Here is a 17,355-nt window from a genome sequence, read left to right as displayed (position 1 = left end):
GTTGTAGTACTAGGTGACATTCTTTTAATATCTTTCACACAAATTTTTTGTGGCGATAAAGAATCGTCGTAAGTATAGAAGAGTGCTATTTTTGTTTCGTTCTTCTGAATAATTGCCTGGCGTACACTTCGCATTTGACGTGCACTGTTTAATGAAATTTCTTGTATTCCTTTCCAGTCTTGGAAGTCCTTGTAAGTTTGAACGTTCACTTCATAAGGTCTTTGATTGATTCTACTGTATTGTTAGTTATAATTGTTAGCCATTCACTTGGTGCCCATATAATTTTCTTCCTGTAGTTTGACTCTATAACTGAATGCGTCGAATCTGCTGGTATGTATGTATGTATGTATGTATGTATGTATGTATGTATGTATGTATGTATGTATGTATGTATGTATGTATGTATGTATGTCCTGGTAACAAACAGGTTAAACTGATTTCTTGTACAGATTTTGATCTTTGTACAAAATGATGCAGCATGAAAAGCATTTTTCTGTTCTTATTTTGTCCAGGGCAACTGTCACAAAATAGTGAAACCACTAGTGAAACCACTTTAACTTCAAGTATTCTAATTTTTAGTTCAGTCAAGTATGCAAACACACTTGAACAAATTTCATTTGCACCCCGTTTTCCATCTGACTCACCCCACAAGTAACAATACCCATTACATGTTCCACTTTCATAGAGAGTAAATTGTACATAGAGTACTTTCGGGTGTAGTAAAGTAACATGTTATCACCGTAGGGAGTGTTTAAAACTTTTTGAAGATCAAAGGAAACGCACAGAAATGCTGGATCTCGTTTGGACCTCGCCTAGTGTACCTTAAACAGTGATTTTTATCATGAATGTGTGCTGCATAACTCTCAGATTCATTCACACATTCTTTAATTCCTTCACAAATAACGCCCTTGTCCTTTTTGGTATATGAATCCCAATATTGTATTGGTTCCGAAAAATGATTCTAAACACCTTCTCTGAGACTGGCGCAATACCTTCCTGTGAGCAAAAAGCAGTCTTATAAATCCTGTACACATGTGCTTTATTTGTGAACTCCTGTGCCACATACAACTTATTTGAATCACTCCTGCAATAATGGGAAGGAACTGCTGGTAATGATTCAATAAATTTCTCCACCTGCTATTCAACCATTCCTGGGTTTTGTTTGGGGAGTCTTTTTGCCTCTCTGGTCTGGTTTAGCAATAAGTAAATCATTTCTGCGATCAAAGGTATATGACAGAATCTTGTGCAACAAATATAAAGTTTTTAAAATGAATTGCTGACAAACTCTTTTTCATCTTGGAATGGCAAACAGTACTGGAAAGTTCTACTACCAATATAAATGGTCCATTATTGGACATTACAAATTTTCCAGCTAACTTATTCCTGGTTGCCAGCGTTTCGCCCCAGTGTGCTAAGTTGGGCTCATCAGTTGGTAAATAGCACACCCACCAAGACGCAAGGTTAGTGCACACCGTGGAGGCCGTTCTACTACGTCGACTTTTTCCTGTAACATACGACCTCATTTTGGGAGTTTCTGTCATGCACGATAAGAGAATGCTTCATTTTCCAGGATTATCAAGCTCCCAATACTGGGTAAAAATACTCTGTCTTCTTTCTTCATTAAATTTTAACCCACAACCGTTCTGGCATTTGTTTTTGCATGGGTTTGGCTGCAATGTATTCTGAGCCATTGCTTTATTGGTCTTACTAACATAAGCTGCCCCTTTTTGTTTCTTTAATTTTCGTAGAACTGCTTTATTCTCCCTAGTCCTTTTCTTCCCTCTCTTGAAGATGTCAACTGGGTCTAATTCAGAATTAGATTCCAAGAAGTTGTTATCCTTAATAGGTTCAACATCTGGATCATCCAGCAACTTCTGATTATGATTATTATCATCCTGAACGATCATAGGCTCATAATTCAGGTTATCCACAATCTCCGGTTTATCCATATCCAGCTCCTTCTCGTTAAAACTATTACCTTCCTGAATAATATCGCAGCAAGTCTCACCCTCCCTGTCCATACATACTACTTCTGCATTAGCAATATCAATGATGTCATGTTCATCTTCAGGAAAATGAAGTATATTGATGCCTGTAACAAAATAAGTCTGTAGATAGTATTTTTTATGATGTGTGAAAAAGCATGCCAACAACAACAGTATAAGTATCTACACAACGGATCTATTATTTTGACACCAATGGGCCTCAAACCATTTCTAAAATGTTCATTCTAACTGATAATTTCGGAAGAGGTGGGGTAGGATTGGAGTTTACTTTTTACTTTGTGAACATTGCAGGTTTTATTTACCTACTGCAAAAATATACTAGTAGGCAATACATAAATAATCAAGTTCCATCCTAAGCATTAATTTATTATATTATGTTATGCGCTCTAAATATTGAAGGAACTGATATATTCATATAAAGGAAGTTTTAGTTAAGGTTAGGTTAGGTAACCGGAGGAACTGTTTATTATAAAATTATAAAAAGATAATAAACCAAAGTAATTACTTCGCTCTACGATTACAGTTAAATTCTCTTCTTGAGCTTGTTGGTAAAATCACATGTATCAAAGAACTTATTTATAATGAACTATGTGTCGACAGATTGCGGACAAGGTAACAATACAACATTATTAAAAGTTCAAACATGAAAATCTTTTATGCTACATCCCAATATTATGAAATGTCTGGTATCAAAGACCTTATTTAAAATGAACTATGTGCCAACAGATTGCAGACAAGATGACAATACAACAATATTAAAAATTCAAACATTAAAATATTTTATGTTATGTCCCAAATCTAGGAAATGTCTGTATGTGATGTATTAAAATACAACTGGTAGACTGTTTGATCCATTTTATTTAAATGTGGCATCATTATTGGTCTTTCATACTCCCACAGTTTGGAGTTGAGACCATCTGCTTATCATTACAATATCTTAACGGAAAGTAAATCTGTTAACACATAGATCAAGCCTGCCAGGTTAAAATGGACTTTTTTTTTGTCTGCAAGAAAAAATATAAGAACTAAAATGTAATGGCATTAAAGGCAAACATGACGGGCTGAGAATCCAACGCTGAAATAGAAAGTAACATGCATAAGATGCAGAGGTTTTGCGGGTGTGTGGGCACTATGAGCTCAATCAGCAGACTGACTAACTGGTGAGTTGGAATGACTGGAGGGGTGGAGGGGTGGAGGGGTGGAGTGGGAGGGTTCTGCAGCATAGGAGGGGAGTTGTTGCCCTTTCCCTTTCTTTCTCTATAAAAGATTTTCATGTTTGAATTTTTTATATTGTTGTATTATTGTATTGTCATCTTGTCCACAATCTGTCGACACATAGTTCATTATAAATAAGGTCTTTGATACATGAGATTTTACCAACAAGCTGAAGAAGAGAATTTAGTTTTCTCAAAACATGTACTTGAGTGTGTATATAAATGTGTTTATAAGTAAATGATAGTTTAAATAATAATACATTCTGAATTGTATTGACAAGGCAGAATCTGGACCAATTAACTGTAATAAGTCAATACGGACCATTTGTAGCCATCACGGTCAAGTTAATAGATATCGCCCTATGATGTCAATACTCTCACGAGTTGGAAGTGATAGTTGTGCATCTGCATTATTGTTCTCTAAATTGCCAATCTCTGGGACAGAACGTGCAATAGAGCTTGCGTTAGACGTCACTGAACATTTTGAAACTGGTCCTACAACGAAATCAATTAGTGAATGCATTGCGTTGTAATTATTATGTTTATAACATTTACAGTTGCAATACTTGCTCAATGCCTAATTACTGAAAGATTTATCTTAGATGATTAAAATAAGTAAATGCTCCATAATTAACCTGGATCTAACGCCAATTTATTCTTGGCGACGTCAGTGGAGGTAGCTGCTGAAGCCGCTTTTAGCATTCTTGCAACTCTTGAACTCGACTATTTCAGGTTTTAATGATGTTATGAATTATACCGAAATGATGATGATGATGCTTGTTATTTAAAGGGGCCTAACATCGAGGTCATCGGCCCCTAATGGTACGAAATGAAATAACAAAAAATTCAAATTCATCCACTAAAATAAAATAAAAAATGTCATGAAGAATGAATGGATGGACATGAACCCTACAAAACAAACAAACAAACAAACAAACAAACAAACAAACAAACAAACAAACAAACAAACAAACAAACACAGTGGATCAGACTCAAAAAGAAGGTAGTTAATTAGAGTATTACTGACCAAAGGACCATTTATAAAGCACAATGATGCTTGATGTCTGAAGGGGTGCTAAATTCACGTCTAAGGCCCCACAGAATGGTACATGTCGCGAGTAAAGTAGAACCATGGTATTTGTCATTTTGGGGTACTGATCAAAAGTAGCGAAGACTCATGGTGGTCCACACAAGATGGTACTACTCACAAGTATTGCTTCTCACACAATGGCGCAAACCGGTAAGGTTCCTCACCTAGGTGTACTAGTCACGGGCGCCGGTATTCCCGTGGTGTTCCTCACATAGTGGGTACCAATCACAGGCAACGCTGACCCACGGTGCCGCTCATATAGCGGTACAACTCACAGGCTACGTCCAGATCCGCGGTGTTGCTCACATGGGTACAATGCACGGGTACTGGAATCCACCAGGCCAGGCTTTTTACTGCAACTAATCACAAACCTATTTTGTACCAATTTAGTGACACTACTCGCAAGTACATGCAACCCATGGTGTTCCCCGCATGATGGTACGAATCAAGAGTAGTTTCATGGTTCTAATTCAATCATCCCTTGGTCGCCCCTTGTAGTCGCCTCTTACGACAGGCAGGGGATACCGCGGGTGTATTCTACATGTGAGTCCCCCACCCGCAGTGGGTAGTGTGTTTGGTCCGCGAGAGGTATTTTATTTCCCTCAAGTCCGCCGGCAAGCTGGTTAGGACCCCCTATCCGCCACCTGGGACGCGCCACATGGGAGTATCACCTCTCCCCCTGCTACGCCTGCGTAGCAGGTTCGTGGATTATACCGAAATAAAAGTAGGCATAAGGCCTAGTGAACTGCATTATACACAGTGTAAACACAGCTTTAGAACACTCTTGTAAGCACTATATGTCCTACCAACTATTGCCAGTAAAAGGTTGTAACTAACTTGCTATGTTTTACCATTCCTATGCAACAGCCAGCGGGGTTACAACAATATAAAAATCAAACAAATATAAGTTCGCCGCCTTATTGAGATTACAACCTTATACCAGTCAAACCAGAAGTCACGTAACATAACATTTATGTTGTAACCCTATTTTTGGAGGAAATGAGGGTTACAACCTTTTACCTTTCCACCGTCAACATAATGACCAGACAGGACTAAATGTAATTCTTGGGGACCAAATGTAAGAAAACTACATCACACTACCACCTCAAAGCTGGACTATCACACAATTTGTTTTTTTTTGCTATTTGCTTTATGTCGCACCGACACAGATAGGTCTTATGGCGACAATGGGACAGGAAAGGCCTAGGAATGGGAAGGAAGCGGCCGTGGCCTTAATTAAGGTACAGCCCCAGCATTTGCTTGGTGAGAAAATGGGAAACCACGGAAAACCATCTTCAGGGCTGCCGACAGTGGGGTTCGAACCCACAATCTCCTGAATAATACTGGATACTGGCTGCACTTAAGCGACTGCAGCTATCGAGCTCGGTATCACACATATTATTTAAAAAGGTGAATTAATACTTTGTCACTTACATCAAACTTTCCCCATCACCTTTACTGCATGAGAGGTTTGGACTGCTGATAGCAGGTTTTAAAAGCTTTGCTACACCCTCAATCCAAAACTGGACTATGTCACATTTTTATAAATTGAGACAAAAAAAGGCAAATTTTTTAAAACATTTTATTAGTCCGCAAGTCTTACATGACTAGGTGTGGTTACAATGGACACAGGAATCTACATTAATACTGTACATAGCCACAAGCATAGTAACTTACCAGGTGTAGTGTTTCCTCCTGCACCAACTTGATCTTGTGTACTCTCATCAGAAGTGGTCAGATTGATTGCGAAATGGCTGTCGCCATCAACTTCACTCTCCTCATGCTACATAATGAAATAAGGGAGGTGTAACATCATTAATAATAATAATAATAATAATAACAATAACAACAAAGTTAATGGTGTTCTGGGACATTAAGGTGCCAAAATTTTGTCCAGCAGGAATTCTTTTATGTTTCAGGAAATCTACCACTACAGGGCTGGTGAATTTGAGCACCTTCACATATCTTCAGCTCTGAAGGTCAGCGCTCTACCATCTGGCATCTTTAACATTAACTATGCCAAGTTTTCATCAAGGTAGGATGTAGGTGAAGCACATCGTAGTTTATACCTAGCGTAGCCTGCTTCCTTCATGCACTGCCAGTGACCAATGGCTCTACTGTCAGATTCAAAATTATGTCGACTGGAATTTAAACCTCTGTATATATTGAAAGAGCGGGCTGATCTCAACTTGGAATACACCAAAATTTATCTCCTTTCATACTATGTTTAGAAGCGGCAGGTAATGATTTTTCATGAGTTTGATGACGATGATGCTTGTTGTTTAAAGGGGCCTAACATCAAAGGTCATCGGCCCCTAATGGAACGAGATGGACGAAATGACATATGACAGTTAAAATTTTAAAACGTAGCCACTGATTAGAGTTTAAAAAAATGGCGATGAAAAATGAGTATGAGATTAAAACAATCAGTGGATCTAATTCGCAATGCCTTAGTTTGGAATAAAATAAGAAAAATTACATGAGACAATGGAATAAGGCATTGCCTGCTAGTACAAATATATATACATACTTTACATTAGACGTTAAAAGAACACATTAAAATACGCAACACAAACTAAAATGAAGTCAATAGGATAACAGCGTAATTGACACAAAGATACAAGCACAAAGGACATCATTACATACGATAAAACAGACCACTATCCCTCATAAAGCGGATGACGAGGTCTGCTGACTGCACGTCATCACGCAGGATAAGGGAGATGGTATTCGGGAGGTTAAGACTACGGCGAAGATCAACCAGGTCCGTACACTCCGTAAGGATGTGTACCACAGTAAGATGGTCACCGGAGGTACACACCGGAGGAGGTTCTCCTTTCAAAAGATGCGAGTGAGTCACGATACCATGGCCGACCCGAAGACGACATAATACCACGGCTTCCCGCCGCGAAGCCCGAAGGGAAGTCTTCCATACCTTCGTTGTTCCTTTTATCGCTCTCAACTTATTGGGAGGTGGAATGGCCTTCCAATCCATCTCCCAATGGGACATAACCAGATGTCTTAGCTGAGAGCGAATATCACTTGCTGGAACCTTGAAAGGCAACGGGGGCAGTGTAACTGCCTCCTTGGCAGCCTGATCTGCTAACTCGTTTCCCTCTACGCCCATGTGGCTTGGGAGCCACAGAAACGTGATTCTGGTGCCGGCATCCCAACACCCGGCCAGCAGGTCCTGGATCCGCTGCACCAGAGGGTGTTGAGGGAAACAGGTATCAATAGACTGAAGCGAACTCAAGGAGTCAGTACACACAAGAAAGTGTCGGCGCTCATTGTATAGTGCGTACCGCAGAGCTCTGCAGATAGCATAGAGCTCTGCCGTGTACACACTACAGGTTTCCGGGAGAGCAAAAAGAAACCGATCATTGTCGACAACGAACGCACAGCCCACCTTCGTATCTGTCCTTGAACCATCCGTGTAGACAACGACTGAACCTGGATAGCGGCCAACAACGGACAGGAAGAGCCTCCGATAAATCGAAGGGTCCGCGTTTTCCTTCGGGCCAGTGTGTAGGTCCAGGATTATTTCAGGATGTCGAACTACCCACGGAGGTGCCCCACTCAGTTGTCTGACAAGGCATGGAACCGAAGGTACGTTAAACAACCTGTAACTGCTCTCCAAGCGTATTCCAACCGGCCGCGTTGCTCGAGGACTAGCAGTGTACAGAAAATGGTTGCCATTGTTGAATACGCAAGAATAGCTGGGATGAAGTGGCATCTGTCGCAAATGAGCAGCATACGAAAGAAGCATTTGCTGGCGTCTCAGGTGTAAAGGCGGCACACCAGACTCAGCGAGCAGGCTAGCGATGGGGCTTGTACGAATAGCTCCCGTCGCCAACCTAACCCCGGCGTGGTGGATGCTGTTCAGCTTCACAAGAACGCTTGGTCTTGCGGAGCCATATGCTGCACTGCCGTAGTCTAACCTAGATAAAACGTGTGCCCTGTAGAATCGTAGGAGCACCGCACGGTCAGCTCCCCAATTAGTGCTGCTAAGAAATTTCAGGAGATTTAGCCTCTTGGTGCATTGCACTTTTAGCTCCCGCACGTGTGGCTCCCACGATAATTTACTGTCGAAAAGGAGCCCAAGAAATCGGTAAGTGTCAACCACAGGAAGAGCGACATTTCCTAGAGAAAGTTCAGGATCTGGATGTAGAGTACGTTGACGGCAAAAGTGGACAACGGAGGTCTTTGCAGTAGAAAACCGAAAACCATGTTCAAAGGTCCACTGCTCCACCTTCCGGATAGCTTGCTGTAATTGTCGCTCTGCGACTGCCATACTGTGCGAGCTACAGTGCAGAGCAAAATCGTCCACATATAGCGACGGTATTACTGCTGGACCAGCAGCAGTAACAATACCGTTTATGGCAATCGCGAACAGAGTGACACTAAGAACCGATCCCTGTGGGACTCCATTTTCTTGAACATGGTATTGCGAATATGTCCTCCCTACTCGGATACGGAATAGACGGAGGGACAAAAAATTCGCAATGAAAACCGGCAAGTAACCTCGGAATTTCCATGGATGCAGGACTGAAAGGATATCATATCGCCATGTGGTGTCGTAGGCCTTTTCTAAGTCAAAGAAAACAGCTACCAAATGCTGTTTGCGGAGAAACGCATCCTGGATAGAGCTCTCCAGGCGTACCAAGTGGTCAGTGGTGGATCGAGCGGCTCGGAAACCACACTGGTACTCGGACAAGAGTCCTTGTTTCTCCAGACACCACACAAGGCGGCGATTTACCATCCTCTCAAACAGCTTACACAGGCAGCTGGTAAGACAAATAGGTCTATAACTTCCTGCATATTTAGGATCTTTGGCAGGCTTGAGGACAGGAATGACGATGCCCTCTCACCACTGAGACGGATAGTCACCCTCCATCCAGATTCAGTTGAACACACAAAGGAGATAGAGAAGACTGTCCTCACTAAGGTGTTTCAACATCTGGTTATGGATAATGTCTGGTCCAGGAGACGTGTCCTTGCAAAGCGCTAATGCGCTATGGAGTTTCCACTCCGTAAAGGGCACGCTATAGTCCTCTGAAGCCTGAGTGGCAAAACTGAGATGACGACGTTCTGCCTCCCGCTTCAGAGGTAGGAAGTCACGATGGTAATTCCCGGAGCCAGACACGTCCGCGAAATGGCGAGCAAGATGGTTAGCAATCGAGAGTGGTTCAGTGACGATATTGCCTGCAATGGAAATTACCGGTACCGAAGATGATCCATGGATACCCGAAATACGCCGAAGTTTAGTCCACACTTGAGATGATGGAGTGTGTGACGTCATAGACGACACATATCTCTCCCATGAAGCCTTCTTACGTTGGCGAATAAGAACCCGCGCCTTAGCGCGAAATTTCTTAAATGTTAACAAGTTGGCCGCAGTAGGCTGTCTACGGTAACGTTTATGAGCACGACGGCGTTCTTTGATAGCTGCTGCTATTTCTTCGTTCCACCAAGGAACGAGTTTTCGGCGAGGAGTCCCCGAGAAGAACGGAATAGACTCCTCAGCAGCAGCAAGAATAACTTGGGTGACATAAGTTATTTCCTCGCCGACGGTCCGCCTGATATCATCGTTAAAGACAGCTAGTGATGTGTACTTTGGCCAATCAGCATGTTTAAGAATCCATCGAGGGGGAGCCTCGACGGATATTTGGTTCATCAAAGTAAGAATGATGGGAAAATGGTCACTGTCACAAAGATCGTCGTGTGTGTTCCACCGAAACAGCGGAACCAACGTTCGGCTGCATAGACTTATGTCTATGCGAGAATATGTGCCGTAACGTACACTGAAGTGTGTTGGTTCCCCTGTGTTCAAAATACATAAATCCAGGTCTGTTACCAATGTTTCCAGCTCTCTTCCCCGGGGGCAAGGCGTCTCAGAGCCCCAGATGGGGTGATGGGCGTTAAAATCTCCCAACAAGAGGAAGGGAGGTGGAAGCTGATCTAGAAGATCAGTGACATCATTAATGTTAAGAGGTAGCCCAGGCGGAAAATAGACATTACACACTGTTGTTATGACAGGCAACGGAACGCGAACAGCTACAGCCTCCAGCGGGGTTCTTAGTGGAACCTCCTCGCTGTAGGTATCAGAACGGACAAGAATGCCAACGCCACCGGAAGCCCGGTGAGCATAATGTCGTTCTGTCGAGTATAGTCGAAAATTTCGCAATACCGTATTTGATCTGGTCGGAAATTTGTTTCCTGAATACAGACTATACTCGCCGAATACTCGCTAATGAGCTGGCGCAACTTAGCAAGATGCCTATCATAACCGTTACAATTCCATTGTAACAGTGCCATATTGTAAGTGTGGACTGCTGAGGATTAGGATAGGAGCAACGGAATACTACCTAACCTAACCTACACTCACATCCCCATCCGAAGATGGAGATTCGTGCTCCATGTGCAGCTCCTCGTCATCAGGCGATGTGATGCAGGCCTTCAACTTCTTCAACGTAGTCCCGGTGCGGGGTTTCTGCCCACGAGGGGAGCGCGCAGGTTTCCCCGAAGGAAGACCTGCTGACGCAGAATCAGGCCCTCCAGGTGGAGGGCGTGACACCCCATTTGTAGGAGATTTGGAAGAGCGCCTATTAAGGGTGCTCTTCTTCCCCGCTGTCGATTCTTGTTTAGACGGGCTGGGAGGGGAGTTCCCAGCCCTGTTTTCATGTGTTTTAACAGGATTGGAAAAGGAACCTTTAAAAAAAAATTTTACCATCTGCAGGCGCACCACTATTTTAAAAGCATGTACAATAAAACCTTGCCATGCAATCATAACTGCATGAAGTGCACCAATTAGTTTTTTATAAAGAACAATTACAAAAAACTTGTATCGATGCACTGATTTTACACAAAATTTTATTCGATAGAGAGAGGGAATACTTGCTGGTCAGTTACACAGCAGTGATCAAAAAGGTTTGTGCTGCCATGTTTGGTTGTGACCAAGGGCTATATTCTGTACTGCTGTCGGCAAAATCACACACATTCTTTAAAAATTTAATTAATACTTTGCCAGTTATACCAAAATTTTCCCATCACCATTTATTCATGAGAGCTTTGGACCTCCGACAGCAGGTTAGCTCTCTTATTGTAAGAGACTGTCATCGATTGTTATTTTGCTTATTTGCACGATATTTGTACATCAGATTTCCCCTTTGTCATTTATATTTTATTTACATTTTTCAAGCAAATCTCCTGTTCACAAAAGAGCTTATGCTGACATAGGTGAGTCTATATCCTTGGATGCATCAGAACTACCCATACTTATTATAAGCAGCTCCACAGAAAGAATTTAAGTTTATACCTGTCCCCATAATGATCAACTTTCTGAACGTGCTGAATACATTTCTTCCACAGCTCAGGAGTTATGGGTCATAAGGTTTGGCAACACAATCTTTCATTGCTTCTGTACCCGGCTCCAGGGATTGAATGGTCAGTGTTGAGGACTTTAGTGCAGCGGGTCCCAGGTTCAATTCCAGGCCAGGTCGAGGGATTAATATTTAACTCCTTTGGCCCAGGGATTGGGTATTTGTACTGTCCCCAGCATTCTTTAAACTGATACACCATAATATCCCTCCTCATTAATATGCAGTTTTCTATACAGAGCAGATGCTGCCCACCCTCCTTGGAGGAGTTGCTTTACACAGTGTGAACCAGGCTAGCAATTGCCACACGGAACCAAAATTATTATTGCTTCCATACTTCTTCCTTTCTCTGCAGCACTAGCCATATTGATTTTTGTAACTCTTCCCTAGATATAAGCCCAGATTAGCTCAATCACATTAATCGTTTTCAGTTCTCAATGAGCAACTGGCAGCCAAACAACAATGATATAAGGTCGAAGTTGTTTTCTCATTATTTCATGTTTCCTTTCTGGTGGTCCAAAATATAGTGTAGCATGATCAGTTAACATGGATTTCGTGAGTTGGTTGTATTGTTCAATATAAGATGGAGGTGAAATACTCCTTGCCATAAGCCAATATGTAACAGCTGATTTTCTCGATTTCCTCAGATTTTCCATGTACTGTTCCATCTTTGTATGGTATGGGCCCAGGTCAATAATGACAAGTGACTTATCCAGTAACAGATACAATATTTTAATAAACTACTCTTCAAAATAAGATGAGTTCATTTTATTATGGTAGTCACTACTTCCCTTCTTCCAAAGAACAACCACAGTTCCACCCCAGGTACTGTAAAAAGCCAACTTTGCTTCCATAATAATATTATGTTGCATTTTCTGGCTCTGGATCATGTTTTGAGGTCGCCTCACCACCCACAGACTTGTAGGTTATGCATCCTATATTAGTCACAGTTGTTGAAGACATTTCTGAGGGCATCTATAATATTTTCCCGCAATTCATAAAACACCGTATAGTTCTGAACACACCAAGTTTCAGTGGCATAAAGGATTGTATCTCCTTGAGAACGAAAGATTCTCAGACTTCTTAGAAAAGCATGTTGAGTGGCGGCAACTTAAAAGATTCCATAATTACAGGCTTCTTGTTGAACTTCTTAAATCTGAATTTTTTTAACTGTTCTTTCAGCATAGATATGGACATTTTTGGGAAATCTCCCATACTTCCTAATAGCCATTATTTAAGAATTTGAATAATAAGGAAAATCATATTTAAATAAACAACATGTATATTTCTTCTAACGACTCGAAGAGTAAACTCGTCTAAGACTATTGTAGGGCACCCCCTCCTTACACAAAGTCTCTTTCCAGGTACAAGCACCTGATTTTCTTCATTTTCCTTAGCTGATGCACTGATCTTCACAGGCCAATATGAGATTCCCAGATATTCCAAAACCTTCTGGTGAACAGGATATCCCTTATGGTTTCCTTTCAGAGCTTCACATTTAAAGAAATAAGAAACTGTGCTCAAAATAATCACTTCTGATAATGGTGGTCTTGTTGGTGTTTTGACTAAGTGCAAACATTTGTGAACACTACATACCAGACCTCCACTCTCAGTGACTTACGAAAAATTCCAGTCATGGGAAAATGCCAGTAGTACATGGCATAGTCCTCTCTCACAACTGAACATGGCAACACAGCCTGTCTGATCATCATTGGGTAAACACTGAGCAACAAGCACTCTCTTTCTACATCAAATAACATTTGATACATACTCAAAACATCGACTGAAGTTTTCTGAAATTTTTCTTTAATTAGAACATCTGTACAAACACTTAGCATGACTTCATCCGAGTTCCTGATACTGTGACAATCTTTCTTCACTAAATTAACAACAATATGTTTTATTAACGATAACAGAATATAATTTCAGAAACATGTTAAGAAAATTCGAGGCTATGTTATGTTAAAATTTGGTTACAATCGAGTGGAACACTTTTATTGTAAATGTTTTTGAAATGGTGGTTTGTTTGCAGACGATCAAATAATATGTTCTTTTTCCAATTCTGTGAAAATATCTGAAGCATTAAAACTACAAAAAAAAATTCTATACCATGTCTAAACATAGAAAGAAAGGAGATAAATGTTGGTGTATTTTAAGTTTAGATCGGACCACTCGTTCAATATTTATAGATGTTTAAACTTGAATGTACATAATTTTGAATCTGACAGGGCAGCTTGGAATGGTATTGATATGGAAATCAGTACCATGCTGCAATGAATCGTTTTGAAAGCTCTCTGTGTTTGACACACCACAATCAGATTGTCAAGTGACAGGATTAAAAAATAATCCTACTGTAAATCAGACTGAAGAGAATTTTTTTCCAAAACACAGAATTATGAATCAATGTTATTAAAACAATAATGTTGTGTTCATTTTTTTTTAACAACTGGCTTCATGTCACACTGATACAGATAGGTCTTATGGCAAAAATGGGATAGAAAAGAGCTAGTGGTGGGAAGGAAGCAGCCATGGCCTAAAGTGAAAGTGGCCTGGTGTGAAAATGGCAAAACATGGGAAACCTATTCAGGGCTGCCGACTGTGGGGTTCAAACCCACGATCTCCCGAATGCAAGTTCACAGCTGCGCGCCACTAACTGTACCGTCAACTCGCTCGGTATGTCTATGTTCCTGCCAGCCTTTAGAATGAAACATCAGTAATCACAGTAACACGATTAAAAAAAAACAATAAAACATCAACAGTAACATTTAAAACATAAACACAAATAGTTATCTTTTCAGACAGTCCACTCTCTCTGTATTTGTTAAGGAATGAAAACATATTTCCTTGTAAAACTGAAGAATTCCCTTGTTAAAAAATTATGGAATGGCACTGACAAAATAGCAAAGCTAATCTTACCAAAAGTGCTGAACTTCATTTTACCAATTACCTTCTTCAGTATTCCAGGCAACATCAGTCGTAGCAGTCTTTGTTATGTTATGAGAGATCACACTGATAAAATATAAATTTTGATTCAAATTTATCTATAAAATTTTGGAATCCAAGGATTAATGGACAAATCTGAAACATAATAATGTTACGAATAAAACACCATATGTTTTATCGCTCTAATTTATTTTAGGATGACCCAATAAATACACCCACATGCAAACACGCACAATATCAATCAATTCTATTCAACCAGGAATGGTCACACTCAATCACTGGCTATTTACAAGTCTCTGTTCTTTTCACCTAGCAGGGAGTCCAGCTCATGGTATTACATGGCAGATGGTAATCCTGACTGACAGGTCTTTCAATCTTGCTTCTCCTCTGGGTCCAATCATCCGACATAGCAACTGCATGCACACAAGGTTTGAACACAGGACTACTGGACACCACAACACACTATGACTGTTCCTTGGTTCAACTCCAGAAAAAGTCTAGTAATTCACACAGTCAAACACAATGAACAACTAAACATCAAACAGTTCAACAGTGTTAAACAGTAGAACAATACTCCCCACAACAAAGACCATTAACACTGTTCTAATTACACTCACGATAGCTGCTCCAATCGCTGACTCTATGATGGTCCTTGCAAGTGAAGTCAAGGGTAAGATTTTTGACACAAACGTTGTACTATAAGAGGACAAACTGTGGAAAATCAGCTTCCAGATGTAACAACAAGTCTCCAAAATCATGTGGCGAATCTCTCATATAGATCAATGGCCAGGCGAGCCATGTTTGTTCGACCTTGCCCCTTGATACTAGCTCTTTTCCGTGCTATCTGAGTCACAGTAGAAATGTTCACCTCCCTCCATCCTTGATTAGCCATACTCTGTTAAGTTTGCCTTGTGTTCCTTTATCTCTCGAAACATTACGCTTTTGCATCAATGGTGGATTCATGACTGGGCACGAAACTGTCAAGAATTAAATTCATATTTTTATAATATGTTTCTACACTGTACTGGGAGAAATTATTAACGGATTTCACATGCTGCTACATGTATTCCTTCTGGCTAGCTTACTTTACTGCTCTATATACAGAAACTAAACACACATTATTAATGCATAAGGCATATATTTCACTACTACCCATACCAAAGACATTGTGTATAAACTGTGCAAATTAATGCCACGGTAACATACAAAATTAAATATAAACCTTAAACTTACCTGGCGAATTCGCCGTGTGGTTAGGGGCGTGCAGCTGTGAGCTTGCACCCGGGAGATAGTGGGTTCGAATCCCACTGTCGGCAGCCCTGAAGATGGTTTTCCGTGGTTTTCCATTTTCATACCAGGCAAATGCTTGGGCTGTACCTTAATTAACATGCGAAAGGTCACATCCGCGGCAATTTGCCGCACTTTTTAAATATTTGTTAATTTTGTTGCTAGCCGCTATAGGGCTTAGGGAGCTCGTTTCATCCTTCCCCTCCCTCTCTCCTGCCTGACTATTATCATCAGTGTATTGCCTGCTGTGTTCCAGAGTAGTTTAAGTTTTCTTTCACTCTCGCATTTGCCGCGGCAAATTGCCTTAGAGTGACCCCTCGCGTAGTATATTCTTACATGCCTGCATCTCCAAGAAAGTTTCTTAAGTACAGTTCATGAGGTTTATGGTAGCTTTCAGTGAAGTGTGGTGCTGTAGTTTTATCTTGAATTGTGACCAAATCATTCGCTGAAATGTACAAATGCAAACGTTAAGGCAATTTGCTCACGCGCGACTTCTCACGTTCTTTAAAAACTCACGTAATTTTACCAGATTTTCCAAAAACATTTTATTAATTTTTTACAATGAGGAAATATTGTTACTGGGTAATTATGTTAGTACTAGTTGAAAGGCAGTTAAACAGGGTACATTTTTATATTTTTATCACAGCATCACTGCAAAAGGAAAATAGCAGCTCATTAGAATACTAAGCTTGAGCAATTTGACTTCGCGCGACCTCTTGCGTTCTAAAACGGGTGCGACCTCTCGCGTGTTAAGGCCATGGCCGCTTCCTTCCCCCTCCTAGCCCTTTCCTATCTCGTCATCGCCATAAGACCTGTCTGTGTTGGTGCGATGGAAAGCCACTAGAAAGAATAAAAACCTCAAAATTAATGGAAAAAGTTCTCTTTGCTCAAGGTTTTATATCCAAGGCTATATGGCTTGTGCAGAAACTAGAGCTCAAAATTGGGAATGAATTGCAAACTAATTATATTGTTATGATTATTATGAATTAATAACAATGTGGGAGGTGGACTTAGCGGTACAAAAGATGAAGATGGGAAAAGCAACAGGAATGGATGAAATCAGTGTGGAAATGATAAAGGCTGCTGGACCTGTTGGTATGCAACAGTTGTACCAACTACTAAAGTGTATGTGGAAACACAAATGTGTACCAGAAGACTGGAAAACAGATGCTGGAGGGAAAGTGCGAGGGAAAAAGAGCAAGAGGAAGACCAAGAACAAGGTGGATTGAATCAGTGAAGAGCACCATAAGAAGAGGAAATTTAGATTGGGATAAGATCGTGGAAGAGGAATGGTGGAAGGAAAGAGGAAGATGGAGAAGTGCCATAAAAATCCCAACCAGGCAGGAGATGGATAAGGGGAAATGATGATGATGATGACAACTTGGTCTGGGTCTAGCTGACACCTACGACTCGTAAAAAGCATTCCAGCTTCACTAAAG

The 17,355-nt window shown here is 40.9% G+C and overlaps 1 protein-coding gene across 4 annotated transcripts in view; it reads right to left on the bottom strand.

The window, feature by feature from the left end:
* The window catches only part of LOC136863292 (uncharacterized), a 731,410-nt gene that overhangs the window by 354,655 nt on the left and 359,400 nt on the right, over positions 1-17,355 (bottom strand). For all 4 annotated transcript variants that reach the window (XR_011017857.1, XR_011017858.1, XM_067139677.2 and 1 more), the window contains exon 10: positions 5,988-6,093. Coding sequence is in view for 2 of the 4 variants with exons in the window: in XM_067139677.2 (XP_066995778.2) it covers positions 5,988-6,093 (106 nt within the window). In the remaining 2 variants the exon portion in view is untranslated. The remainder of the gene's footprint in view (positions 1-5,987; positions 6,094-17,355) is intronic.

This window comes from Anabrus simplex, chromosome 2 (genome assembly GCF_040414725.1).
Source record: "Anabrus simplex isolate iqAnaSimp1 chromosome 2, ASM4041472v1, whole genome shotgun sequence".
In the NCBI taxonomy this organism is placed as follows: Eukaryota; Metazoa; Arthropoda; class Insecta; order Orthoptera; family Tettigoniidae; genus Anabrus; species Anabrus simplex.
The sequence above is the reverse complement of the archived record's forward strand: the minus strand, read 5'-3'. Positions and strand labels throughout refer to the sequence as shown.